The 12507-nt window shown below is 36.0% G+C and overlaps 1 protein-coding gene across 1 annotated transcript; it reads left to right on the top strand.

Moving 5' to 3' along the window:
- The first annotated feature begins 1156 nt into the window (after positions 1-1156).
- On the top strand, positions 1157-12430 carry Glyp (glycogen phosphorylase). Its single transcript, XM_073083003.1, has 9 exons — positions 1157-1314; positions 1396-1794; positions 3283-3514; positions 6242-6426; positions 7423-7534; positions 7619-8736; positions 9265-9551; positions 9916-10117; positions 10704-12430. Exons 2-9 carry the CDS (start codon positions 1555-1557, stop codon positions 10851-10853), a joined length of 2526 nt encoding a protein of 841 aa, XP_072939104.1. The 5' UTR covers positions 1157-1314; positions 1396-1554; the 3' UTR covers positions 10854-12430.
- Positions 12431-12507: the final 77 nt, after the last annotated feature.

Raw genomic sequence — 12507 nt, 5'->3', positions numbered from 1 at the left:
AACTGTTTGAGAGAAAAATTGTTTTTGTCTATATTCCTACAGTGTTATTTATTACCTAGTGCGATTTTTCTACATAGTATTATTAGGAATAATCAAGAACAATGATTGAAAGTAGTTTTGTCAAAGCACAATCGGACTATTTACCTAAAATATGTAAAATGAATAAACTGGTTTTTATGCATAGGTCAATTCGGAAATATTTAACTGATCATAACTTATTATGTTAATATTCTTTTTTTTATAATATAGGAGTAGCAGACGAGCATACAGTCCGCCCATGGACATATATAATCAACCCCAGATAGGATTAGATATTCCCACCTAAGGTCGGCCACAGATGCGCCGCTACCCCTGAGAACTAAGCTGGAACGCCTCGGAAAAGTCTGTCTCCTACCACACCCTTCAAACCGGAACACAGCATCACCTAACACTGCTGTTATTAGGTAGAAATAGGTGTGGCGGTAGTGCCTCTGAGTCGAACCACAAAGGGTTCTACCACCTTCAATCAATCACCTATCTTCACCTATCTTTATAATATTATAATGGATTATAATGCATTTTGTGTGTTTCAAATGATAGTATTTGTTGTAGAAGTCGATAAATACCTAACGAAGTAGATGATCAATGCAATATTTTAAAATCATTTACCTAAAATTATTGTTTGTTACAGTAAATACAAATGTTAATGCGATTTTGGAGATACTATATCTGTTTCCTATAATCTTGCACCACATTTTTCGTATTTTCGCATCTTTTGCAAAAGAAAAAACACTATATAATGTATTTATAGTAGTGGTTTTGCACAATAACTCTTGAAAATATTTAAAAAGTGGTTATTTAGCCTTTTCCCATGATGTAAATAGCGATGAAACCTGAAAACGTTTAATAATACCTTTATGTGCATACAGTTATCATCAATATTAATACAAATCACGCTACGTGATGTCATTCAAAGAGCGCGTAAAATGGCGGCGTTCAAATGTGTCAAATTTTATTGATACTTTAAATGATTTTTAAAAAAATATTTCAATCACTAATAAAATTGTTTATATTTTTTACTATGTTAAAACGATGTGATAAGTGGTTTAAAATAATAAAATAAAAATGTGCATATTCCCTATTATCTTGTTTCATTCACTATTTCATTAATTTCCGAACAGATTGGTGGTCTGTTCTTTTATTGTCAATTTTAAGATTTTGGCATTTTTGATCCAAAACGTCAAGAGTTTTGACACATATTTCGTAGATATTTTGACACTTGACAGTGACATGACATTAAAATTATTTGTTGTGTGTAGATAATTATAGGCGGAGGTGTGTGTATTACTTATTAAAAATAATTATTTGCCACCGACAATTAATCGTAACTTACCTTAATTTATTATTTTCATGTAGGGTAACAGACGCCGCCGCACAGTCGCCGGTATACAACGGTACCAGTAGGATAGCGGTCGCGCTTATGTGTTTGACCTTCTCAAGGTGACCGATACCGCGGCACATTTGATCAGTCAGGGTTTGGCAGCTGTAGAGGACTGTGTCGCCTTAGGAGTAAAAATGAGCGTACAAACGGATTCGGAGAAGCGCAAGCAGATCTCGGTGCGCGGGATCGTTGCAGTGGAAAATGTCACCGAGGTGAAGAAGGCCTTCAATCGTCACGTCCACTACACGCTCGTGAAAGACAGGAATGTCGCAACGCCTAGGGATTACTACTTCGCCCTGGCGCATACTGTCCGCGACCACCTCGTCTCCCGCTGGATCCGTACTCAACAGTTCTACTATGAAAAGGATCCGAAGGTAATTTAAATAATCTTAAATTAATGTTAGCAAATTAATTTATTAAATAATATTGCTTCTTCATGTTATTTGGGATAGCAACAGTGATTCATTTTATTACTAATAACAAAATTCATTTAATGAGATAATAAAGTGATGGCTGTCTAATTGTCATATAGATTAGACAGTAATTAATGAGTTATAGTAGCTGCCAATAACAACTACAAAGTACTGTAGACACTTTCTTCTGTTATTAAAAAATATTTTGGGTTATTTATATTTGTAAGATATTGAGGGATAGAAAAACAATAATAAATTCAATTTTAATAATGTAAATTATCTATTTATCTAATTTATATTAGATATGAAGGTGATTTACTCTTTGTGGTTTAAAAGCACCACCACTCCTATATCTGCTTTATAACAGCAGTGTTTAGTATTACTGTATTCTGGTTTGAAGAGTGTGGTATGGGAGATATACTTATAGAAGGTGTTCTAACATAGCCCTTAGGCAAACTAACTTGATGTAGGATTCAAATCCTATCTGGGGTTGATTAAAGATATTCATGGCCAGTACTGAGGCCTTAATAATATAGGAACTGTATGCCGATTTCCACCAAACTATTAAAAAAATGTGTTCTAATCTATTGTCGTATGTACTATAAGGTTGTAATAATTTATTATCATTAATGGTAAAGATATTAGTATTCTGTGATAATCAATAATGATAATCATGTAGGGTCTAGGGCCTTAGGTTAAACAATAAGGTCAAGTACCAATAATATAATGTGATAACTTCCATTGCACGAGTTGATGGAACAATTATTATCACTTGTATCCATGCAATTGCTATGCAAGGAAAAATATTTTTTGTTTCCTTAATTTTTTTTAAAACCAAAAGCTGTATTACATTTTTGAGGTCCTTTCAATGATTTGATACATCTAATGCCTAGTATTGCTTTTTATAATGATTTACAGGATGTAGAAAATAAACACAGATATAATTATTTGATGAACTAGTGGATGTACTATATATTTTTCCCCCTCACTTTTTGACTCAAGCTTTGAAATGCCATGAATTAGTAAATATCAGATGTGATGAGAAATTTGGGAAAGTATTTCTCAATGCCATGCCATGGAATTCGTTTTTATAGTGTAATTTTAAATACATGCAATATAAAAGTCAGTTAAGGCAAATGTTTGGACCCTTTCAGTTTACACAATAACTTAAGGATGACAGTCATGAGAATGATTATTGTGTCATTTTTTTTTTTGATATAAAACTTAAGAAAACAAACTTATTGATAAAGCTTTTGTTAGTGAAACATTTTGCATTTATTGTACTATATAATTTAATATTAGTACAATGGATGCAAAATTATTTTAAACTTGTAATCATAAATTGGACAGTATGTTATCTATATATATACATCTCTGTCATAGGTATAATCCATAAGTGTACAACTGAGCAATTTTTTTACATAATGAACTCCTCTTTTACATATGTAGCGTGTCTACTACCTGTCCTTGGAGTACTACATGGGACGGTCCCTCCAAAACACCATGGTCAACCTGGGCATCCAGGGTACAGTGGATGAAGCCCTGTACCAGTTAGGGTTGGACATTGAAGAGCTGGAGGAGTTAGAAGAAGATGCTGGACTTGGTAATGGAGGGCTGGGTCGCTTGGCTGCCTGCTTCCTGGACTCTATGGCCACTCTGGGCTTGGCTGCTTATGGCTATGGTAAGGCAATATAAATTTTCATAAATTTTAATTTATTTTTCTGCGATAATCAATCCATTTATTTTTTTAATTTTCAGGCTTTCTCATTATCTTGTGAGTTATAAATATATCTTAATACCTGCAAATCCTTATGTGTAATAATCTTTTGTTGAACTGATTCAGCATATTTCTATACTTATTACCTTAGGTAAGCATGACATAGTTATATACACTTGGGTACAGTTTTCTCCAGAGTTGAATATATTCCTACATTTCATTTCATCGCCCAGTTCTAAGACCTGATAGATTCACTGATCATTAATTTTTTGATAGGTTTACAAAATTAATTATTTTATTTTTATAATTAAACAAAATAGGCTCTTTAAATGTTAATTACATGGATTCGATTGAAAGTTATTTAAACCTAATTGATTTCAGACAACTTGATTTATTGTGTAAGAAGTACAATAATTGATTTATTTCATTTTTGTTATTGATACCGCAACGCGTCGACGCCTATTCTCTCAATGACAACCCAAGGACAAATCATTTTAGGTTTTAACAATTTGACTGGAGATGGAATAACAATAATTACACGAAGTACTTGACAAATAAACGTTGGCGATACGCCAATTATAAATATGCGTACTAATTGCGGCGTCGAGAACCGCGAAACGTTTGTATAAATATATCTTACAATTGGGGTCATATAGGATATCCCTCTGTAGACCAGTGTTTATATATAACACGCATTAAACTTTATCTTGATTAACATGAGGTATGTTTTCACAAATTTACCAATAGGCCGATTACCTCAGCGATTTGTTGTCATGCATTTCTCTTGTATTTTCTTGGCAACTTAATATATGTACTATATATTTGCTCAAAGTACTATTTAAAAACGAAGTAGGTATAAGGCAGGTTATGGTTCAAGACTCGAGCAATCCAGGGACTATCCAGGGAATGTATAAATGGCGATATGGTTTTGTGATTAACAACCGTTTATTAGCTATCTGTGATCTTCTAAGGCGCACTAAATGTGACCCCATCTATTAATGTACGATTTCATTATTACTTTATAGGAAATAAAGTCAATATCAATTAGTACACGTTTCCCCTTAGTGCTATTAGGCCTCAATCAATGAAAAATATTATCTTTGATTTAGATAATGCAGTTCAAATGGCTTTAATACGAACCATACGATTATTATTTAACGAGGATGTTGCTTAAGTGAAATGGACAACCGCATCCGTTGAAGATATTGTAGCGATTGCATATTATATTACATTGGGTATATTTATATTGCAAGTACATAGACCAAATAGGTTCAAAACTAGCATCAAGTATGTCAATTATATCGACCGACTTACAGCAAATATATTTGTGTTATGCTGTTAACTCGAATGTTCTTTGGATATTGCAATTAAGCGCGTTCTTGCACACATATTGAGATAATTGTCTGCCTCGGTACAACTTTAAACTTGTTTTTATATCTACTACATATAGGTTTATTATTATTAGTAAGGATTTGTCGGGTTATAATACAACAACGGGATACAATACAATACGATACGGGATACGGGTTACAATACGGGATAGGTATACAAGAAATACAAATATCTTTTAGCATGTAAAGCAGGTTTAACGTGACAAAAAGATATAATAACATCTTTGATAACAATATATTGTTAAAGTTTTGCACTAGATATATTGTAACTTGTAAAATGTTACATGTAGTTATTGTCGATTTTCTAAAAATTCATGAAATCATGATAAGCAAGTAAGTACATTTATTTGTTTATTTTTTTAAATTTAATTTAATTTAATTACTATTTCAATGTTATATGTTAGTATATGTATTTCTCGAAAACCCCATGTATTAAAAAAGTTTCTTAAAATTGAATACTGAATTCCATGAATTTTGTCATAACTAAAAATAGCTCAAATCTATTCGTAATCTTTAATAAAAAACCAGTTGGATGAGAGAAAAAAAGATTAGTAATGTGGAATTATGCAAAGTAAATTCAGCTAACTTTTAGTGCTATGCTTTGAGTCTAGTGCCTAGGTAGTTTTGGCACAAACTTTACATTAATGAAATTAGAATCGGTTTAGTAGGTGAGTACATTGGAGCTTCCTTCGACATTTACTACTTGTGTGTGCCATAGGAATTTTCCTAAACAATTGGATATTATCAATTGGAACATTAGGTATGTGCCAAAATTCACTATTTGTAGAACTTGCATACCAATGAATTCGTTTTAAATGCATGTAAATTTACTGAAGTATTATATTAGCTAATTTAAAAAATAAAACATTTAGCTTTTATTATAACAGTAGATTAAATAGTGTCAAATAATGTTCTAGGCATTATTAGGAATTTGAAATCTTCGAATGAAGGATATTTTCCCTACCACGATTAGCACTTCTTGCTGTGTGCGTTGCTCTTTGTATATTACGATAAACTCTTAAGAAAGACGCTAATCTCCTCCCATGTTTCCCTTAGTCGTATGTCGTATCTTATTAAATTATCGTACGATACCAAACGGAAGGGTAGAAGAGATACTAATTTGTATTTTTTATGTAATAAAAGCTTGTTGTCTAATTAGCAACCCTCATGGCTTTTTCAAAAGTACGCCTTATCTTTGACAAATTTTACTTCAAGCTCCAATTTAATGGCATAAAGTCGACTCAAAATAACAATTATAATAACTGCAACCAATATTTTTTTTGTCTTCATATGTTAACAGGTATAAGGTACGAGTACGGCATATTCGCGCAGAAGATCGAGAACGGCGAGCAGCAAGAGGAGCCTGACGACTGGCTGCGGTATGGCAACCCGTGGGAGAAGGCCCGTCCGGAGTTCATGTTGCCCGTCAACTTCTACGGCCGGGTCGTCGACACGCCGCAGGGCAAGAAGTGGGTCGACACACAGGTGGGATTTATTTTTAAACAAACGATGTAAAATGTTATGATGTAAAATGATAGGTAGATGGTGGTAAAACACCTTTTTGGTTCGACTGTCGGGGCAATACTGCCACACCTACTTCTGCCTAATAACAACACTGCGCTGCATTAAGCGCTGCTGTGTTCCACTTTGACGGGTATAATATTGTATTTACATGATTCTGGTGCCCCCTGAAACTGCCGCCCGAGGCAGACGTCCCGGATTGTTGCCAACCTCCTCCCTAGATCCGGGACTAGTGAGCAACATATTATATATCTTTTTCCATCCCACGGTTCCAACGCAACCGCGGCGACTATTTAATCGCACAAAACTGCGGTCTCGTGTCTTTAAAACTTTAAAAACAAACAGCGTATATCGCTTCCACAGCGGAGGCGGAAAACGGTATGGAAATTCTCAATCTGTAGTTAATGATCCAGTTTTTAAGGAAATCTGGTATTCCGTCTTATATTAATAGCAATCTCCACATCAGGATAGGCATAAAATATCGCGAGTTGCAGGTTGTAGATGTAGTAAATATGTATGTAAATATTTTTTGTTTCCATTTCGTGAAACATCATAACAAGATACTGCATAGCGATTAGTTCGCAGAAAGATGTGCTCGTACCTACTTTATACGTCTATCTTGATAGCCAAAATATTTAAATACAGTACTTAGTGTTTCCATATTCCGACAGTAAACAAATTAAATGGAAAATATTTAGAAATTACCATTAGAGTTTATGAAAATGTGTTTTTTCTTTCTCTACTGCGGAAGGTTATTTTATGTACATATGTATCATTCTAAGGCACCCCTAAATGACTTGACGGGTTTTCATATGCGTGTGTCGAAATTATTGCAGTGGCATAGGTTACATTACTTCCTTTTATTATTGGAAGACAGTCCAGTTTTTTGTTTTCATAATAACTACTAGTTATATAACTACATAATTTTATTTAAACAACATAATATGTTTTTTTCACCAGATTGTGTTCGCGATGCCGTACGATAACCCAATCCCTGGTTACAACAACAACGTAGTCAATACACTACGACTTTGGTCCGCGAAGAGCCCAATCGATTTCAACTTGAAATTCTGTGAGTATTATTTCTATACTTGCACTGTTTTTGTACTTATTCTTTTATTATAGTAACAGAATATAATGATACAATTTATTTCAGTTAATTCTGGTGACTACATTCAAGCTGTATTGGATCGTAACGTTGCTGAAAATATTTCAAGGGTGCTTTACCCCAATGACAACTTCTTCGAAGGGAAGGAGTTGCGTCTCCGACAGGAATACTTCATGTGCGCGGCTACTCTCCAAGATATCATAAGGAGATACAAGTCGTCTAAATTCGGCTGCCGTGATGCTGTTAGGACTACATTTGAAAGTCTTCCCGACAAAGTTGCCATCCAACTCAACGATACTCATCCATCTTTAGCTATTCCTGAGTTGTTGAGAATTTTGATCGACATTGAGAAAGTCCCGTACGATGAAGCCTGGAATCTCGTTGTCAAATGCTGTGCATACACCAATCACACTGTGTTACCTGAGGCTCTGGAGAGGTGGCCATGCTCCATGCTGGAAAATGTGCTGCCCAGACATATGCAGCTGATATATCACATTAACTTCTTGCATCTCCAAGAAGTGCAAAAACGTTGGCCCAACGACCTCGATCGCATGCGTCGTATGTCACTTATTGAGGAGGAAGGAGAGAAACGCGTTAACATGGCCAATCTGTGCGTAGTAGGCTCCCACGCCGTGAATGGCGTAGCTGCTATCCACTCCGACATTCTCAAAGCCACTGTTTTCCGTGATTTCTACGAAATGTGGCCCAACAAGTTCCAGAACAAGACCAACGGAATCACTCCACGCCGTTGGCTGCTTCTGTGCAACCCTGGTCTCTCGGACCTCATTTGCGATAAGATCGGAGACGAATGGACCTCCCACTTGGAGAAACTGCAGGGTCTCAAGCGCTGGGCGAAGGATCCTACATTCCAGCGCGCCGTCATGAAGGTGAAGCAGGAGAATAAGTTGAAACTGGCAGCATTGATCGAAAGGGACACCGGGGTTCAGATCAATCCCGCTTCGATGTTCGACGTGCAAGTGAAGCGTATCCACGAATACAAGAGGCAGCTGTTGAACATCCTGCACGTGATCACGCTGTACAATCGCATCAAGCGCGACCCCACGGCGCCGATGACGCCCCGCACCGTCATGATCGGCGGCAAGGCGGCCCCCGGCTACTATATCGCCAAGCAAATGATTGCGCTGGCCTGTGCCGTTGGCAACACCGTAAGTTTCTTTTCGCTTACATTATAAAGCCCTCTCCACATTCTCGCGAGAAAAACCCGATTCGTATCGGCTCCATATTCTCGATTCTCGTGCTTTACTCGCGTTCTGTGTGGAGCGGGCTTTAGAGTTATAAGCTTATGAGATAAAATAGACCTGATATTTTATAAAAAATGACATATAAGTTACATTGTAGAAAAAATAAATATGTAATTATGGTACCAATCCAAAAAAATGAATTATATTTTTTGTTACTATATAATTGCATTGTGATAGGTGAGTTAATTATCAAAATGGATTGTGATTTGGAAATGAATTTGGGAAAAAATATTGTATTTCCTGTTTTATGTAATAATTTTAGAACATTAAATTATATGAATGGATCAAATACATCAACAATGATTCAAATCAGCTATTGTTTTGGAATGTGTCTATGGGACTGCAATACATACTCTGATTCCTAGAATACGGGTAGCCCTATTCATGGAGTGTAATGTATGATTAGTATACATATCTGATACTGCGTTTTAGGTGAACAATGACCCGGATGTCGGCGATAAGTTGAAGTTGATATTCTTGGAGAACTACCGCGTGACTTTGGCGGAGCGTATCATGCCGGCGGCGGATCTCAGCGAGCAGATCTCTACCGCAGGTACCGAGGCCTCTGGCACTGGGAACATGAAGTTCATGTTGAATGGGGCACTGACCATCGGCACTATGGACGGAGCCAACGTGGAAATGGCCGAAGAAGCCGGCGAACACAATCTGTTCATATTCGGAATGCGTGTTGACGACGTGGAAGCGTTGCAAAGACGCGGGTAAGTTAAAAGCAAAAACATTTTATTGAACATAAATTGAGTTTAATAATAGATTTACTACTACTTGTACAGTTTTCTGAAGTTTATTATATTGTCAGACTGAAAAATTATATAAAAGTTAAAGTGAATTTTATTTATTGGTATATTAATTATACCAGGGATAATATAATATATCATACAGGTAAGATACAGCCTGTCAGAGATATGAATAGACGGCCTGGGCTCAGTCAGAAATTTAGTTGAAACCCTAAAAAAATAAAAATTAGACTAACTGACACATAAATTGCGACAGTTAGCTTATCTGCGCTAAAAGATATATTTTGAAGGAAATCCAAAAACCAAACAAACATCTTTTTAAAACCAGATACAACGCGTACGAGTACTACGAGCGCAACCCGGAGCTGCGGCAGTGCATCGAGCAGATCCGCAGCGGGTTCTTCTCAGTGGGCGACCCGGGCCGCTTCGCGCACATCGCGGACGTGCTGCTGCAGCACGACCGCTTCCTGCACCTCGCGGACTATGACGCCTACATCGCGGCCCAGGAGAAGGTCTCCAAGGTGTACCAGGTAAGCTATAACCAGGGGAGGTAGAGTCCGCGCCAAACTGCTAGTTCGTTCCGAATATAGAAACGAGTCACGTCGCAATAGCAAATTGTAGATATTAGCGGGACGAAGACAGCGCGGGCACCCGTCCGCTGCGCGCTATAGCCCACGGGTACATAGCTGTGTTAGTGTGCCCTTAGGGTTTAAACTGTTTTCCCCCAAATCTGAGGGACTTTACCTGGTGTTATTATCGTGAGTGTAGCGAAAGGGTGGGACTTTGAGTACTAGGGCAGTTTAAATTTGTTATTCTAGTCTAGCTATAGTCCAAACCAGAGGGGGTTTAGTCTAAGGAAATGTTGACTACGACCTTGCAAGTAAGGGAAATTACAGGTGAAGGTACATTATTATATCAGGAATATGAATGGAGGATATAAGGTATCTAATTTTGATTTAATCAATCAGTGACTTCCCCTGGTGGGCACCAGGAGTAAGAACGTTCAAGTCTACCAAGTGTCCAAGTGCAGTCCTCACGATGTTATATCTGCCTATTACTGTATCACTAATGTGTAGTTTTGTTTATTTTTTGCTGACTGTACAATTTCTCACCTAGAACCCGTCGAAATGGGCGGAGATGGTGATCGAGAACATTGCATCATCCGGCAAGTTCTCGTCGGATCGCACCATAGCGGAGTACGCGCGCGAGATCTGGGGCGTCGAGCCCTCCTGGGAGAAGCTGCCCGCGCCCCACGAGGCCGTCTAGACCGTGACACTGCGACACTGCTCGCGACATTGCTCGCGTCACCGCCCGCGACACTGCTCGCGACACCGCCCGCGACATCGCCGACACCGGTACTCCCTTTTTCGGACGTACGTCTAAAACAAATTATAATACTCCTTTCAATTTGATATTCGGCCTTAAATTTTAATATCTTGTGGTAATGTCAATTAGGTGGCCATATTTTATTAGTAGTAAGCACAAAAGTTTGTAGTCTGAAGTATAAAAATAATCGTGCTAAAATATATAACATTAATTTTAATTTTGTTCATTGTATGAAAAAATAAGCCCATTGGAATTTATTTTCAGTGTTTAAATAATACATAAAACTAACGGATTAAAAACACTATTCGCTGTAATTTCAAAGGTTGCTCGTGCGCCATAAAAATATTAATAATGTTTTATTTGAAAAATGAATTTTGTTACTAATTAACATAAGTAAGCTTCACTGTAAAGATAACTAAGCCTAATAGGTGCTTTTCGCCGTCAACGAAAAATCTACAATTTTCTTTCCTTAACCAACAAGTTAGCGTAACTGTCATGCGTTATTAACTTATTATAATATACATGCGTGCAAGAAGTGTGTAAAGATTTTCTCGTTAATTTAAAAGCCATACAATGTGAACTGTTTAAATGAACATTTTGTTAAGTATGCTGCTGTGAGAAGGTACTCTATTCGTCCTCGATAACAACTAACTAATCTTGTCTATTTTAATATATATTATATGAATGTAGCTATATATATCTTTATCTACTTAGTCCTCACATTGTTAAATCGGTGTCTGTAGTGTAGTTTCACTTCTCTTGTTACATTTGCTATTTAATGTTTATATATATTCTATAATGTTGTAGATTGAAATTATAAACGCTAAAATAATACTATATGTAGCTTGTAGTACGTTGTTCTACGCATTGTGGAGCTAGTAGATGGGACAAGTAGTTATGTGAAAACCTGAAATTGAGATTATTGTTATAAAATTAGTTTTGAGTAGTGGTAATAATTAAACTTTTTATTAGAATGAATTACAAAGATAATAGACCTTGTTATATTTTATTTTATGTATATAACAACTGAGTTTCATTGTCTTCCTATATAATCACTTATGTTCCTATATTTATAATGTTTTTACTATTTAATCTCATGTAATAAGGTACCTATTTATACATAATTGGAATTATTTTTATTGTAAGTGCCATAAATATAATGTTATCACCTAGAGCTAGACGATTCTATTTGCATAGTATAATGGTGGTGACGTTCTACTTCAAAGATAATAATGTGATTAAAATCAATCAATAGTAACTATAAGTAAATTTGTTATTCGAATTTTCTACTTTTTGATCCATTTTTAGAACACGTTTTTATTAACTTACACCACTAATATATTTTGTGAATAGTTTTAAGAACGGTACTAAGGCCTATTATTTTTCTATGCAAATATGAAATTCACTGCCATACAAAATAATATATTTATTATACAACACATTAATATCAAATGTTTTCATGTGGAAATATTTGTTAATTGAATTTACGGTTTTTAATTAAAGTTTATTTAAATAGATGAAGTATTTTATTTATGTACCTAATATGCAGGAAATTGGAACCATGTTTAATATGCTAGTAAGATGAATCGCGACG

The sequence above is a fragment of the Epargyreus clarus genome, unplaced genomic scaffold (assembly GCF_041222505.1).
Source record: "Epargyreus clarus isolate Ecla_fem2 unplaced genomic scaffold, WU_Ecla_fem_2.2 ptg000018l, whole genome shotgun sequence".
NCBI lineage: Eukaryota > Metazoa > Arthropoda > Insecta > Lepidoptera > Hesperiidae > Epargyreus > Epargyreus clarus.
Note: the sequence above shows the minus strand (reverse complement) of the source record. Positions and strands in the feature narration are given on the sequence as shown.